This window comes from Bos indicus x Bos taurus, chromosome 13 (genome assembly GCF_003369695.1).
Source record: "Bos indicus x Bos taurus breed Angus x Brahman F1 hybrid chromosome 13, Bos_hybrid_MaternalHap_v2.0, whole genome shotgun sequence".
Classification (NCBI taxonomy): domain Eukaryota; kingdom Metazoa; phylum Chordata; class Mammalia; order Artiodactyla; family Bovidae; genus Bos; species Bos indicus x Bos taurus.
In genome coordinates, this window is record NC_040088.1 from 65471241 (window position 1) to 65488247 (window position 17007).

The 17007-nt window shown below is 43.9% G+C and overlaps 2 protein-coding genes across 17 annotated transcripts in view; one reads left to right on the forward strand and one right to left on the reverse strand.

The window, feature by feature from the left end:
* The window catches only part of PDSS1 (decaprenyl diphosphate synthase subunit 1), a 46628-nt gene extending 32915 nt beyond the window's left edge, over positions 1–13713 (forward strand). Inside the window, exons 8-11 of one of the 4 annotated variants that reach the window (XM_027560096.1) lie at positions 4386–4466; positions 4561–4674; positions 9906–9986; positions 10873–13713. In XM_027560096.1, coding sequence (XP_027415897.1) covers positions 4386–4466; positions 4561–4674; positions 9906–9986; positions 10873–10926 — 330 coding nt within the window. In that variant the 3' untranslated portion in view covers positions 10927–13713. Of the gene's footprint in view, positions 1–4385; positions 4467–4560; positions 4675–6377; positions 6805–9905; positions 9987–10872 lie in introns of those variants that run through there. The other 3 variants (XM_027560094.1, XM_027560095.1, XM_027560097.1) reach the window with 3 other exon arrangements.
* The window catches only part of ABI1 (abl interactor 1), an 87894-nt gene continuing 84584 nt past the window's right edge, over positions 13698–17007 (reverse strand). For 11 of the 13 annotated variants that reach the window (XM_027560090.1, XM_027560092.1, XM_027560091.1 and 8 more), the window contains one exon: positions 13803–15638. In XM_027560090.1, the coding sequence (XP_027415891.1) occupies positions 15463–15638 (176 nt within the window). In that variant the 3' untranslated portion in view covers positions 13803–15462. Of the gene's footprint in view, positions 15639–17007 lie in introns of all 13 variants that reach the window. The other 2 variants (XM_027560082.1, XM_027560080.1) reach the window with 1 other exon arrangement.

Consider the following 17007-nt stretch of genomic DNA (forward strand, 5'->3'; position numbering starts at 1 on the left):
CCTGCAGATTCATGTATTCATTCATTTTCTCGTTTGTTTTTCCCCTGAATTTCTGTTCTCTCGAGTGCTGCATGTGGCCTGGAATCAGTGAGCTACTGTCAAAGCTGCAGAGGGCCGCCCCAGAGCCTCGGGTTGTGAGTCAGAGCTGGAGAACGCCTACTTTTTATATGATATTCTTATCTAGTCTACACGTAGTCCTTATTCAAATGTTAGTAGCTCTCATAATATTGTTAGAACAAGTGGGAACGTTGTTTTCTGGCCCAGGATCTAGTCTAGGATCTCATGTTGCATTTAGTTGTCGAGAATCTTTTTTTTTTTTTCAATTTGAAATGTAGTTGTATTTTAGGCATATAGGAAAATGATTCAGTGATTTTATATATATATATATATATGATTATTTCCACTATAGCTTATTATAAGGTATTGAATATAATTCTCTGGCTGTATAGTAAATCCTTGTTGTTTATCTGTTTTACTTACAGTAGTTTCTGTCTCTTAATCCCATATTCCTAATTTATCCCTGCATCCAGTGGTAAACATAAGTTTGTTTGCTGTGCCTGTTTCTGGTTTGTATTTAATGATTCATTCTTATTATTTTTTAGATTTCACATATAAGTGACATCGTATAATATTTTTCCTCTGACTTACTTCACTTAGTATAGTATTCTCAAGTTCCATCCATATTGCTGCAAATAGCAGTATTTTATTCCTTTTTGTGACTGAAGGATATTCCAGTGTGTGTGTGTGTGTGTGTACACACACACATACACATCTTCTTAAACCAGTTTTCTATTGCTGGGCACTTGGGTTGCTTCCGTGTCTTGGCTTCGTAAGGCTGCTGCCATGCACGCTGGGTGTGTGTGTGTCGCAGACGTGGTGCTAGGCCATGGTGTGGAGTGGGCTGGGCTGGGGCCTGGGCACCGTGGCTGCGGAGCTTGGGCTGTGGCCTGGGACCTGGGCTGCCTCTGTGGCCGGCCTCTCCCAGGACCTGTTGGCCCAGATCCAGCTCCAAGCAGGGGTGTGAGGCGGGCAAACCAGAGCTGTCGGCTGGGGACTGAACCGCTGTGTGCTCCTCCCAGGGGCTGTCTGCCCAAGGCCCATGGTTAACATGGTTGCCTGTTTTCCCACAGCCACGCTAACCAAATGTAGCCTTAGACTTGAGTGTTTGACAGTCTGACAGATGAGAAATGGTGTTACAATGGAGTTCTAATTTACACCTCTCTTTTCTGGTGAAGTAGAACTCCTTTTAAGATGCTGAAGGGCTGTTTTCAGTTCTTTAATTTTTGTGAATTGTATATTCATGTCTTTTGCCCATTTTCTTGATGGGTGGTTGGTCTTTTCTCCTCAGTTTTAAAAAGTTCTTTATATATGAAGAACATTAACCCTTTATCTGTGATTTTATGTTGAAAAAGTTTTCTCCCAGTGTTTTCCATTGGTTTCTGACACCCACCTGTTTTGGTATTTTTTTAATATAATGGTGGAGCTCCAATAATCTCCATTATTTTTAATAAATAAGACCACAGTACGTATATTAACTCTCATAGTGATGTAAACACTCCTTTTAGAGACAGAGATGCTCGATAGATGCCAAGGGCTGTGCCCTTGTCGATGTGATCTTTCTGCTGGTTTTGAGGCGAGGTGCAGAGGAGTCTCCTGAGAGGTGTGGTCCTTACCGCCCACCCTCGACTCGTGCGCCCTGTGGCCTGGCTGTGGACCTGCTTCAGACAGAACAGTTAGCTGAGCTCCGCTCCACCCTCCCCAGGACTCAGGTGGGGGGCGACTCTGAGGCTGAGACGAGACGCATGCGTGTCAGCCTGCCCCCTTTCTGGTTTGGGTTGTGTCCCTTCTGACTTTCCTGGTCAGACAGGCCTCACGGGGCAGGGGCAGCAGGGGAGGGGTGCTCTTCACGCCATCTTGGGCAATCTGAGCAGCAGTGTCTCTTTACTGCCTGGCTTTGCGGGGGCGGTGAGGCGAACTCAGGGCTCTCTGCTTCCTGAGCGCCATGACCGGCCTCTCTGAGCCTCGACTTTGAGGCCCGTTAAAGGCAGCAGATCCATGTGATCGGGACCAATCTGAGGCAGACCGCCTGGGGTTCGGTCCTGATTTCGCCACCTCCTCATCCTGTGACACCTGGTCTCCGCTGTGTCTCGGCGCCGGCCTCCTCAGTGAGTGGCAACGTGAGAAATCTCAGGATAGTGCCCAGCAGAGTGCTAAGTGGTTGTTGACTTTTACCCTTATCAGCCCCAGAAGAGGTATTATAGGCTGTTGTGAGATCTAAGATGAGGCACAGTGCTTATCCTATGTACTCCAGACATTTTAATCCACTGAGTTTAGAAATAGAATGGCGTTTTTAAAAATCGACTTCTCAGGAAGGAAGTTTGTATTTCTGTGCTGCTTTGTGCATAGGAAATAGCATCACCCTCTACAGAACTGCTTTACGAGTTATTTCTGTCTAGAAAGGGGATGTCTTTGTTTTCTGGGCTCAGCATGTCCCAGGCTGCCCGAGCCTGGCTATGCACTCATTCTCTCAGCCAGGTTGATGCACTTCTTGACTTCTTTCACAATTTCTGCACTGTCTCCCCCGGTGGTCTCATGGATCCCTCCCTACAGCCCACTGTGGGTCAGTGCCTGCCGGTGGTAAGGTCTCTGCTGTTGAGAGCAGTTCAGTTTTTCATTCACTCAAGTGAGCGGCCGCCTGGCCTTTTACCACGTGTGCGTTTTTATCGAGGACACATGACCAAACATGACACAGGCATGGGCTTCACTCAGTCCCTGAAAACCTGCTCAGGTTATGTGTTCCGGCTGCGGCAGCAGACCAGGACACTCCCCGGCTCCTGTAGGCACAGCAGCGGAGGAGGAGGGCTGGTCACAGTCTCGGCAGACACTCGGGGTTACAGCTAGACGCCCGCGGTGTGCAGAGAGCATGGGTGGCGTCACGTGTCCTCCTTCCAGCCTCTGCTGTGGGCGCTTGTGAGCCTTGGCTTTACAGACAAGGAAACTGAAGCACAGACAGGATCACGAAGGTCACGTGGTAACTGAGGGGCAGAAGAGCAGCCCCCCAGGCTCACTGTGGCGCCCACCTGCCTGTGCCCAGCAGGGTCCCCCGTGTCCCCAGAGGCCAACGAAGGAGAGGGCTGAGGTCAGACAGGAGGCCCAGGTCACTGTGGCGCCCACCTGCCTGTGCCCAGCAGGGTCCTCCGTGTCCCCAGAGGCCGACGAAGGAGAGGGCTGAGGTCAGACGGGAGGCCCAGGTCACTGTGGCGCCCACCTGCCTGTGCCCAGCAGGGTCCCCCGTGTCCCCAGAGGCCGACGAAGGTGAGGGCTGAGGTCAGACAGGAGGCCCAGAAGAGCTCTGTCTGGCTCTCGGGGCCAGTCCAGGCCCTCTCTCCCCTGGAGGAGTGTTCTCCCCCACCCCACCCCCCTTCTCTGAAGTGTGGCTGGGCCTGCTTTGCATGCTTAGCAGAGCAGTGGGAAAAGTGCTGAGTAACCAGTGCCAGCTGGGCTTTTTGAGTTTTACAGGAGACTTAGAAGTCCTACTCCCTCAGTGACCAGGGAAAAAAGCTTTTATACAGTTACCTGACTTCTTGTGAGAGAAGCATGGAAACGGTAGGACCGGGGACTGTCCTTAGGTAACGCAAGAACCACACCTGTGTCTGAAGCGTGAGGCTTGAGGCTGGTACAGACACCAAGAAAAAACAGCTTTTCAGAATCAAGTGAAATCAACAAAAATGATTATAAGGACTACAAATGGGGAAATGAAGTATGGCCACATCCTGTGTACGATTAGATCAGATCTCTACTCCTAAAATAAGGGTAAGTCAGTAGAAAAATAAAAATAATGCCAGCAGTTGGACCAGGTTTGCCAGGCACTGGAAGACAGCATTTCAGATACTGTAGTCTGTTTGGTTTGCACGTCAGAAAGACTGACTAGCAGAACTGGTCTTTTTTTTTTCTTTTGAAAGTCGCTCAGTCGTGTCCAACTCTTTGCAACCCCATGGACTGTCCATGGAATTCTCCAGGCCAGAATAGTGGAGTGGGTAGCCTTTCCCGTCTCCAGGGGATCTTCCCAACGGAGGTCTCCCGCATTGCAGAAGTGGTCTAGTCCTATCTCATTTTTCCCTAAGCGGTGGGAAAGATGGCCTGTCTAGTGAAAAGAGGTGGGAAAGGCGAGTTTTCTTGAAATTTAAAAAAACAGTCTGAGACTGAAGTCCTTTATTCCATAGGTCAGACACACAGGCACTCTGTGATTGGTCTCCTGAGAGCAGTCTCTCCTGGCTGCACACCCAGCCTCAGGGCCCCTTTCCTGAGGAGGTGGTGTGAATCCCCGTGGGGCCGCCACCCTGCGTCTGCCCTCCAGCAGCTTACCTCGGGATCCTCTGTTTCAGGTCTCTGTCCTGGGATGCCCTGACCCAGCGGTGCATGAGATTGCCTATCAGTATGGGAAGAACGTGGGCATCGCTTTTCAGGTTGGTCTACTGCTCTGGAGGGGTGCGGTCCAGCGGGCATGGCGGTGGGGATACTGGTGTGGCGGGGCTGTGACAGCCCTTTCTTCCTCTCCAGCTGATAGACGACGTCCTGGACTTCACCTCGTGTTCTGAACAGATGGGCAAACCGACTTCAGCTGACCTGAAGCTTGGGTTAGCCACTGGCCCCGTCTTATTTGCATGTCAGCAGGTAGGTTTTATGCACTTGCCTGGGACACACTTCCGGGAGGCCCTGTGAGACCGGTACCTGCCGGGCATAGCTGATGGGAAGGTTAGATGAGGTGGGAGCGTTTCTAATAGACCAGAGTTCTAGATGTGATCCCAAGTACAGGACTGAAGCATCCAAGCCAGTCATTTTTGCCTCTGAACTCTGGTTCCTTGTCTGTAACATGGAGAAGATTATAAGCTTCCTTCCAGGGCCACTGTAAGGATGATATTCATGGAGATACTGTGTGCATTAAGTGCCATGTGCATTTAAGGAAACACTGCGATCATTTCTGTGTGTCTTGGGCACTGACAGGGTAGGCAGTTTCCACATCTCCATTATAGGGCTGGACTTTGTGCATCAGAGCCCATTAAACAGGCACAGGAAGGCCCCCAGCAGGAGTAATTCTCCAGTTCTAGAAATTTAACCGGACTGTTGGCTGCTCTCAGCGAGCCTCTGCCATTGCCTCAAAAATGTCAAGAGCAGAGGGATGCACTGGGACCACAGTTTCTTCTTGGTCCAGATTGAGGGGCTGTCTATTAAGGAAGGAAGTAAAGCTTCCATCATCTTCCCCTTAATATGCATGAAAAACTGGAAGCTTCGGAGAAGCCTCAGTGACTTGCAGGGCGGACCCGTCCAGATCCTGCTCTGGCCCCCGGCCACGCTGCTTCTGGCTTGCCAAATGCTCTCTTTGAAAGAAGTAGGACATTAGCTGGTATTTGGACTTCTTTCTAATAGATTTTCATCTTCATGTTTAATTCATTACTTAGCAAAGCTAAATGTTCATCACCAGGCTGTGAAATTTAGAATTAGCTCTTTGGTTCAGAATGTTGTAACTTGTCGTCTGCTGAAGATTTTGCCTCCATTTCTCTCAGAATTTACAAAGATAACTCATGTTTTCCATAGACCTCAGTGATTCCATTTGTGTTTGTTTTTTCTTATGGTCAGATTTTTAAAAATTGGATCCATTTTGATATTCTAAAAACCAGTGACCTTGCTTTTGCTCAGTTTCTGGTATAAGAAAACAGTCTTATCTTTTAGCCATACACAGGGAGATACTCAGAGAAGGCGGGTGCCTGGGGGCAGCAGGGGACAGAAGAGCGAGGCCGGGGACAGGCTCTGGGTGGCCCCTCGGGAAGCTGAGGCAGAGGTGAGAAGTGTGAGGGCTGCTAGGAGTGGCTCCTTTCTTCTGACTTGCCCAGCCAGAATTCAGAGCAATACGTTCTGACAGAAATCTGCCAGATCACCTTGTGTGCATTAAAGCGTGAGTGAGGGACTTTTTTTTTTTTTTTAACTCTGAGCTCAAAAAAGCAGAGGATTCACAAGCCACGTCCATGTAATCCACGCCTCTGATTAGAAAGAGGCAGCACTGGCTGCAGACCCGCGGCTCCTTCCCGGGCCCCAGTGAGGAAAACTAGGGTGAGGAGCCACAAGCTGGGCCCGGCACTCTTGTGGCCCAGCCACAAGCCCTGGTCCCTGGGCTATCAGGATGCCTGGGGAACGCGCCTCTCCCTAAAGAAGCCTGCAGTCTGCTGAAAGTCTCAGGGGGCTGTGCCGTCAGAAGTCTCCCCAAGCCTACCTAACTGTCCTGAGCCCCTGGGACTCAGTTAACAGCAGGGTCCCACTTCAACCTTAGGATGCGGAGTGTTTGCCTCTTCTGATTGTGTTTGACCACGAATCTATTTCAGAAGAAACACATTTACTTTCCTATCCTCGAAGGAGTATCACTAATTCTGCCTGCAGATATGGAGGGAGTGACATCGGAGGGCAGTGGAGCACTCCCACAGATGGACTTGTCAGTTGTCTACGAGATTAAGAAGTGATGGTCTTTTAAAAAAGGAAAAGGGACAAACAAAAGCATGCAGTGTACGAAAGCACAGCTGTGTATCACGGGGACGCCCCAGCATCGCGACTCACCCTCACTGGCCAGGCTTCTCCCACCTGCCCAGAAAAGGAGTTAAGGCACAGCCTTTGGAGTGAGGCCGAGCAGGATGACGCTCCAGACAGGACTTGTTTCCTGAGCAGACTGACTTTTCTGTCTTGAGGCGCACGGGCCTACTGTTAGTCAAATGTTTTAGTTCTTTTCAAATAAAACATCATGTCCAGGCTCTACTAGTTCACACTGTCAAAAATTAAGATTCTTGGTCAGAAATTTGTCAAGATTTGTGGGCCTAAAATTGACTTGGGATAAAACAGTTTCCATAAAATAACATGAGACTGTGCAGTATCTCCACTGAAGGCAAACGCATTGCTCTTAACCTCTGATCTCACAGCTCCTTTGTGGGTAGGTCGTATGTCCCTTCTGCAAATAAGAAAGTGATGCTCAGACTTGGCCAGAAGGAAGCCTCGGGTAAATGGTACAGCAGGCTTTGCATCCTCTCAGACCAGTGTCATGTCCCCACATGCTCAGTATTACTGCTGCTGCCTGTGGGGATCAGCGCTGGTGTCCAAAGGGCCTGTCTGAGCCCCCAGAGGCCACCCAGAGCAGGGAACTGGCTTCTCCCATGCTGGAAAGGCTCTGAAGACACTCAGGAGTCCGTGTCAAGCCTTTGCTATTTGCCCATTTAGTGGAGTAATTCCAAGATGCCTGTCATCTTTTTCCATAGGTAGGTGTGTTTTGTTTGCAGATTAATTTTTGAATTTTTCCACTTAAGAACATTGAGTTTCATTGCACCAAGACAAGCAACTTTGGAAGACCACTATTCCTTTCATTTAGCATGCTGACTTGTCTTACAGTTGGGAGTTTGTTGATAGAAACCCCTTCTGTTTGGAACTCACTGTTTTTAAAATCTCTCAGAAGGGGTTTTTCAGTCCACTGGGAATTAAAGAAACTCTTCCACGTCTCTGGGGCAGTCCCGGAGATGGCAGCACGCTCCATGTGCATGTGTACACATGCTACTATCTATAAAAGACACAAACCTTAACGTTAAAGTAAACCTTTAAAGAATAGAGATTGGATTTCAGGATCTTCAGAAACCAAATGGAAGTTGTTTTCTTCTTTGGTGAGATTATATTTGTTCCCAAATACCCTTGAAAAGCTCTCTCCTTCCTTCTTCTGCATCTCTTCCTTCTGTGATCAGTCAGCAGACCTAAATGTCAACCTGTAGTCATGCTTCCAACTGCCGACACCACCACCACCAGCCCCGCACCAGCTGCACGGGCTTCTGCTATTGTTGTGAGTGTTGCCGCCTTAGAGTCACCCCCAACTTTTGCTTGAGTAACAAGCACACCACAGTTTACCGACCACCTTTTGTCATTAGTTTACGGACAGACCTCACAGTCAAGACTCTGATTTCGGCCACAGGTGACATCCTCTTAAGATCAGAGCCCAGGCAAGAAGAACCTTCCTGTCTCAGTGCGTCTGCAGGCAGGCCGGCACTCCTCCCGCCTGGTGCATTTCTCATGAATTCTCTCAAGTTTCTGGAACAGGAACGCCTACGGGAAGAGTTTGATATTTGCATATTAAAACTGCATATACTTCATGCTTCAAAGGAAAGATGTAGTCAACACTCAATGGAAAAAAAAAATTTTTCCCCCAAATTTTGCTTTCTCAGTGCTTTTCATAGTAAAAGGAATCAAGAGAAACCATCCCATCAGCATATTTTACTCCAGTTGTTGGTACTGCAGGAAAATGCTCATCTCCCCTAAAAAAGGCAGTTTTACCAGTTGTTGGACCAGTATCACATTAGCTTTGAGGATACGCAGCCTTCTAGAAATCCAGTTGTGAAATGTGGTGTTAAGTAACTGAGACCCTACTTGGTTTGACTCTTACCACTAAAATTGACTGATGGGAGCTTTCCTATGAAACTTACATTTTTGGTTCTTAAAAGACCAGTACCTGAAACTAATCACTGGTTTTCCTTTAAGACCTAACCAGGTGCCGCTCTTTACATTTCATAAAGTTATCAGCCGCCTCTCCTTTGTCTGGACACGTACTTTGTTCCAAAAGGAACATTCTTCATTCGTCATTTGCTGCCATCTAGTTGAGATTTTTCTGTGTGACCTATTTTCCCTTCCAGGATTACTAACACCATGGTGGTTCCAGGACAAAGCTGACTTCATCCCCCAGGCGCCCTGCCAGGGGAGCACTGGCCACTGCCCTGAGCACTGCCTGGCCGGAACCACACACCTTGTAACCTCATTTCACGGACTATAAGCTGTTAGAACAGGTTTCTGATCGTGTAGCTTGGCTCCTTCCTAACATAGACGAGGTGGAGGAGCTCAGCTGTGGCAGCGGCAGGCCCTGAGCTTGAGTCTAGAGGAGGAAGTGATTTGGTGTCTTGGCTTCCTGGTTCTGTTCCTGGTGACAGTACCCTTACCTGGTTGCTAAGTACTACAGGACAGATTTTTCTCCTCATTGCACCTTGGACCTGTTTTCTGTTTTCCTCTTAACTGCCATCTGCTTAAACTGGTGTTTAGAATTCACTCCAGTAACCTGACTGCCGCTTCTGTCTTGGTCTCCTCTAACTCCATGATTCTCAACCTTGGCTGCATATTAGAAATGCCCGAAGTTTTTAAAATATGACGCCGGGGCCAAACCCCAAGCCAGCTGAGTCAGAACCTTAGGGAGCAGATCCAGGCAGCTGCACCGGAAGCCTCCCCAGCTGACTGCAGGGCCGGTGGGCGTCTAGCAGTGCTGCCCTGGTCCATCCATGAGCTGAGCTTTTCCTGGGAGTCCCTCTGCTCAGAGACTGGTGTCTCTCTCAAGTGAGACGCAGTTTAGGACTAAAAAGCACAAGGCTCATCCTCGTCTTAGGCCGGTGATTTGATTTTCGTAGTTTGTAGGCAGGACCGGCATCCCCTGGGAATGCACTAGAAGGGCACCCTCAGGCCCCATGGCTGCTGAGTCAGAAACTTCAGGGGAGAGGCCCAGTGGGCCCCCAGTGACTTGGGCAGCCGAGAGCTTGAGACCCTGAGGGAAGCCAGCAGCTGTCGGGGTGCACGCTGGCTCCTCCCCTCTCACTCAGCGTTGGACCCAGCAGAGAACACGCGGCAGAGTGAGCACTGGTCGAGGCACCTCTCAGGGCGTGGCTCGTCGCTGGGCCTGGAAGGAGGCATCCTCTTCACTCTGCTGCTGTAATTGGTACAGCTTGCTGCTCCCCCACCCCCATCATTTAAACCTTTGATCATCTTCTTTTTTTAACCTGTTCTTACAAACTGAAGCTTTAACATTTGATTTCTCCCAAGAGCTCTAAATAGGTTTTCTTTCTGGTTAGTTCCCAGAAATGAATGCTATGATAATGAGACGGTTCGGTTCACCAGGAGACGTGGACAGAGCGCTACAGTACGTATTACAGGTGAGACGATTTCAAAAGGAAGAGTGGCAACAGTAGGTATGGTGCAGTGGAAGAGTCCTTTGGTAACCAAATTAATGTAACGAGTTTTAGATGCAAGACCAAGTTTGGTCAGGGAGTGTTCTATGTTTTCCTCCAAGAGTTTTATTATGTCTGGCCTATGTTCAGGTCTTTAATCCATTCTGAGTTTATTTTTGTGTGTGGTGTTAGGGAGTGTCCTTGCTAATTTAGTTTTACATGAGGCTGTCCAGTTTTCCCAGCAGTGTTTACTGAAGAGACTGAAAATCACTGTATAGTCTCATCTCTTTTGTGAGATGAGGTGACCATAGGTGCGTGGGCTTTCCATCCTCTGCCACTGACCTGCATTTGCTTTCATGCCAGTATCATACTGTCTCGATTACTATAGCTGTAGAGTAGGTACAGTCTGAAGTCAGGAAGCCCGATTCCTCCAGCTTCATTTTCCTTAAGATAGTTTTGGTTATTGAGGGTCTTTTGTGTTTCCATACAAATTGTAAAATTTTTTGTTCCAATTTTATGAAAAACACCATTGTTGGTAATTTGATAGGGATTGCACTGAATCTGTAGCTTGTCTCAGGTAACAGAAGTCCTTCTGACAATATTCTTTCGAGGACGTGGTATGTCTCTCCCTCCGTTCATGGTGTCTTTCATTAGTATCTTCGTTTCCTGCATACAGTTCTTTTGCCTTCTTATGTAGGTTTATCCCTAGGCATTTTATCCTTTTTGTTCCAGTGGCAAATGGGACTGTTTCCTTAGTTTCTCTTTCTGATCCTTCATTATTAGTGTATAGCAATGCAAGAGATTTATATGTATTTTGTATTATGCAACTTTACTATTTTCTGGTGGCATATTGAGGATTTTCTATGTATAGTATCATCGAAAAAGAAAGAGAGTTCCAGAAAAACATCTACTTCTGCTTTATTGACTATGCCAAAGCGTTTGACTGTGTGGATCACAACAAACGGTGGAAAATTCTTAGAGGTGGGAATACCAGACCACCTGACCAGTCTCCTGAGAAATCTGTATGAAGGTCAAGAAGCAACAGTTAGAACCGGACATGGAAAAAGACTGGTTCCAAATGGGGAAAGGAGTATGTCAAGGCTGTATATTGTCACCCTGCTTATTTAACTTATATTCAGAGTACATCATGAGAAATGCTGGGCTGGATGAAGCACAAGCTGGAGTCGAGACTGCCAAGAGAAATGTCAATAACCTCAGATATGCAGGTGACACCACCCTTATGGCAGAAAGTGAAGAACTAAAGAGCCTCTTGATGAAATAGGAGAGTGAAAAAGTTGGCTTAAAACTCAACATTCAGAAAATTAAGATCATGGCATCTGGTCCCATCACTTCATGGCAAATAAATGGGGAAACAATGGAAACAGTGACAGACTATTTTTTTGGGTTCCAAAATCACTGCAGATGGAGACTGCAGCCATGAAATTAAAAGACGCTTGCCCCTTGAAAGAAAAGTTATGACCAACCTAGACAGCATATTAAAAAGCAGAGACATTACTTTACCAACAAAGGTCTGTCTAGTCAAAGCTATGGTTTTTCCAGTAGTCATGTATAAATATGAGAGTTGGACTGTAAAGAAAGCTGAGTGCTGAAGAATTGATACTTTTGAACTGTGGTGTTGGAGAAGCTTCTTGAGAGTGCCTTGGACAACAAGGAGATCCAAGCAGTCCATCCTAAAAGCAGTCAGTCCTGAATCTTCACTGGAAGGACTGATGCTGAAGCTGAAACTCCAATACTTTGACCACCTCATGCAAAGACCTGACTCATTTGAAAAGACCCTGATGCTGGGAAGGATTGAAGGCAAGAGGAGAAGGGGACAACAGAGGATGAGATGGTTAGATGGGATCACCAACTCAATGGACCGTCCCCAGACACGAGTCCGAGTAAGCTCCACGAGTTGGTGATGGACGGGGAAGCCTGCTGCAGTCCATGGGGCCACAAAGAGTTGGACAAGACTGACTGAATGAACTGAACTGACTGATGTGTAGTATAGTATATCATCTACAGACCATGATGGCTTTACTTTTCTATGCGAGGCAATCACTGTTGAGTAATAGCAGTGAGTGGACATCCTTGTCTTGTTCCTGATCTTGGCAGAAATGCTTTTTCGCCAAGGAGAATGTTGTTTGCTGGTGGTTTATCATAGGTGGCCTTCATGTTGAGGTAGGTTCCCTCTACGTCCACTTCTCTGCAGTTTCTGTCAATTTTGTCAAAAGCTTTTTCTGCATCTATTAGAAATGATCATATGGTTTACATTCTTCAGTTTGTTAATATGGTGTGTGACACTGGTTGAATTGCATATACTGAAGAATCCTTGTATCCCTGGGATAAATCTTACTTGGTCATGATGTATAAACCTGTTAATGTGTTGTCAAATTTGGTTTGGTAGTACCTTGTTGAGGATTTTTGTGTCTAAAACGTGTCATATTTTGAAACACTTGGTAAAGAAAATCTGAGTCCTTTCAATCATGATGCTACAGATATCTTGTTCTGAATGACAGGGAACCAAGCAGAAGAAAATAAAATCAACTATATGTCTTGATATTTCCATAAACATTTTGACATAATAGAAATAGTAAATATAATTATTTTACTAGTGTTTAGCTTTTTGAAAGAACCAACATAAAAACATGGTTACAAAATGGAATGCAAATCTCTATAGGGTAAAGATAGAGGAAAGAGAAGGAGCAGTGGTTTCCTCGTCTCAGATGAGATGAAGTCAGAAGTTGATGCTACATGACGACAACAGTGACCAATAGAAGGACTGAAGACAAACAGTCTGGTCAAGCTGGGAGACAGTACGGCTGGGCTTAAACACGTCTTAACAGAAAGGCAATAGATAATTAAAACCAACAGACAAAACTGGTGCCTTTGGAAGAAGAAACTTGATTTTCATTTAAGCTCTTCTATATTATGAATGTATTATGTTAAGTTGCACTTAGAGTTTTACTGTATCAATTTTAGTGTATGTGTAACTTAAAAACTAATACTTAAATGAAAAATAGGGGGAAAATAGATGGCTACTTGGTATTAATGAGTTCACTGCTTGGCATGGTAATAGAATAAAAATGTGCTTCAGTCTGAGAAAGTGGGAGAGACACAGAGAACATTAGAAACAACGTCCAGCTCTTAATCAGATCTCCAGAGGATGTTTTAACTCACTGTAGCAGGACTTTAAAGAGCTGACCCCAGTGGCTGACGTGCATCTGTTCTGTTGTATTTTCTTCCGCGTCCGGTAGAGTGACGGTGTGCAGCAGACAACCTACCTCGCCCAGCGGTACTGCCACAAAGCGGTGAGCGAGATCAGTAAACTTCGACCATCCCCAGAAAGAGACGCCCTCATACAGCTTTCAGAGATGGTGCTCACAAGAGACAAATGACACCTCTTTCTGGTATTTCTGGCAGCTATTTTACCAGATTGTGCCTCAAAAATTCTGTGGAATACACTTTGCTTCATGTGCAGATAACCAAAAAAATCATTTAAAAAGATCATTTCCTTATTAATGGGACTTTTTTTTTATTGGCAAAGTTTTTCAGAAAACTTTCTAAATGTATTTAAACCATCTGAATCTGTCATTCTAGTCCTATAAACTCTAATCGAGGTATCTTGATGGTTATATGTGGTATTGTTTACACAGTTATAGTAGCCACATGTAAAGCCATTACACAAATAAATAATCAATGTTAAAATTCATATGGTTTATCTTGTTTCACCATAGGAGTAAAGATCATAAAACTGAAGTCTACATTTCAGTCCACGTTAGATTTTAACAGTATCCAAAATTTCATATAGGAGAATGGTTTATTATAAAAGACTGTACATAAAATTTAGACAACAGGTTATATACAAAATTAAGAGAACAGTCCACTTGAAAAAAATGAAGAAGGTAGCTGATCACCAGTGATACTAAAATCATGTTTAAGATTAACAAAGGCAAAATGCGTATGCAACAGTCACATTGATTTGGTAGCAATAATGGCCTTTAATTTTCAGAAATAAACATCTTGCACTAGTCTTAACATTTACTATACTGTGGTAAGTCTGAAACGCCCAGTAGTACATAACTAGAAATCCAAACAAATCATTGAAACACAGAAACCCACGACTGAGTGCTCTACTTCAGTGTCCTAGGCAACAGAGAATTATACACGATGAGAAAACACCCCTCGAACCCTCCCTTAAGGGGAGACACACAAAGTGCACATGTTGCATTTCAATTATGTCAAAAGACAGCACAGATCTGTTGGCCAGGTATATCCCTGTTCAATGATTAATACATGGCGCACCTTTTCCCCCCAATTACTTTACATTTAAAATCTTTTTATGTTGCAAGTGCCAGGTAATGGGTTAAACAGTGCCTATTCAAAAATCCATTGCATTCACTTCTACCAAAAAAAAATATGTAAAAGATAATTAGCATTTCCTATCATTGAATCAGTATATGACAGTCCACTGGAAAACCAGAGGACTTGGAGCAGTCCTTAAGAATCTCACCTACAGCATGTGCACTTTGACATATTATCTTAGCTTTGAAAAAGCTACTTTAGAAAAGGAATTCAGTAGACTGACTTGTAAATAACCATCTGTGATTTTAAATTCTGCAAAAATCAGCCACTGCTATTGGGATAGGTTGAGATAAGGCTAAATTTTTTTCCAAGTTAATATATTGAGAAAATAGAACCATAATTCTGCAATAAATCGGTATCTTTTATTTATCATTATTTTTAAAGCAAACCAGTGAAGGAAAGGACAAAAAAACCTTTGGTTCACTTACGTATTTATGAATGGAAAAAATTTATAATGCAAATTCACTGATTAAAAAACTTAGGTACAAATTACAACATTACAGGTAACCCTTTGTTTTTGTTTTACGTGGAGAACTTAGAGACTCAGTTCATTTCAAGAGACCTAAGTACGTGTACTCCAAGAATTACACAAATTGGAAGCATCTTGGATTTTTTTTAAGTATATTTCAATACATAAATTTGTATGCATGCTTTAAACAAACTATATTTCAAGAATGAGAGAGTCTAAACAAAAAGTATGACCAGCACCAGCATTTAAGTTTTCTGATTTTTAGTATTAGTTTGACAGAGCGTTAGTAACCATGCTGCACTGAGACATGTGATGGCACGATCTGAATCACGATTTATTAAATAGATCCCACACCCCCAGAATATTTAGGCTGGTCATCAGGTTAACAATGTGTAAGTAAGTATGTAAGCATAATCTGTGACAGGCAGCCTCGTGTAGAATGCTGCTCAGCAATCCACAAACTGCCTCAGAGATTTATGCTTATAAGTAGACATTCAATTATACCAATAAAACAGCATGTTCTGAAAATATGGGCACATTTTAAAACATTTTAAGACAATTCTGTTAACCATAATAGTCCCACAGTATGACTGAGTGATAATACGAATCTACTTTAAAAGCAAAAATTTAATCAGTATAGTGCATGATTGATTCCACATAGTTTCCTGGGAACAGACCAGTCACTCGATTGCAGACTCCTTCATACCAGCCATCGTCGTTTTTCTTTATTACATAGATGATTGCACCCTCCATAAACGACAGCTCATCATCCTTGTCTTTTGTATAATCGTATATTGCCACAACTGTGGAGAAGAATTGGAAGATCATGTGAGTGCATTATATCCAAAGTTTAATTGAATTTTTAAATGTAATGCCAACAAATAGTATAGCAAACCCAAGCTTTTTATGAATACTCTTAATTCTTAAATCTATATATCCAGGTAAGTCAAGTACCCAACTGTGTGCCTAAATCACTAGCTTGATCTTCAGGCCAAACTGACAAATAACTTGAGAAGTCAAGAGTTCTACCAACCTATTTCGGAAAGGTCTCTGAATTTTAGTATTTATTACATGTTTCAATTCATTTGTTCAAATATCTACTAAGTGCCAACCATATGCAAAGCACCATTTATCAAAGTAACTATTGAGTGAAGCTGCAGAGCCAATCAGTAAACCAGGTAACAACCCGAGCTATCTAATTTAAAAATATACATATATTGTGAAGTAAATCTCATCCTGCTCATCCCAGAAAAATACTCATATGTTCATATAATTTATGGGGCTATACCTAGATTTAAATATATATACACCTTAGAGGTCAGCAAGAATTTTTCTTTATTTTTAAAGGAGAAATAGGTAAGTAAAGACTCACATAAGACTTAAGAGAACATTTTTGCCATTTATTGTGTTATCTGTGATTATGCTGAGTACAAAATATCCATTTCCTTGCAAACAGTTGTGGAGAGGAAAGACATCAAAAAATCACTAGCTTTCCAAACCACTGGTTTATTAAGTATTCCTTCTTTCTGGCTTTATAACATGATCATTCTGGAATATGCAATTTTCCAATATATGTGAAAGTATGTCATACAAAATTTTTTTCATTACCTCATGTAATCTTTTTCTTAAAAGAGGATTTTTAAGACATTTAAGATATTTTGGAATTCATTTTTTCCTTAAGAAAGGTGGCTATGCTCCATAATTATTCTGAATCAATAAATTACAATAAGGAAGAGACCCGAAGTACTGATCCACAGCATCATTTGATAAAGTAAAACAGGCGATCTTTTTTTTCCCCTTTACCAAACAGTATATGAAGTAAACTCAACAAGTACATTTTCCTCCATTATAATCCTGCAGTGAAATCACAGTGTAATCACAGGCTCAATTAACATGCCCAGTTTCAAAACACCAAAACATACAGCATAAATAACATTAATTATCCTGGTATTTTTGGCTAAATAACCACCCAAGAAAACCAAGTGACTGCTAGAAAGAAACATTTTCTTTTGTATTCCGTCACATTTTTAGTGGTATAGATGAGTTTTAAACTGATCATGACAATGCCTGATATCCTCAAAGTCATTCAGCAAAATTAAAATAGTATTTCCTCATCTTCTTAGTTCCACTTATACTAAGAGCTGATAAAAAACACTACACCCAACTCATTGT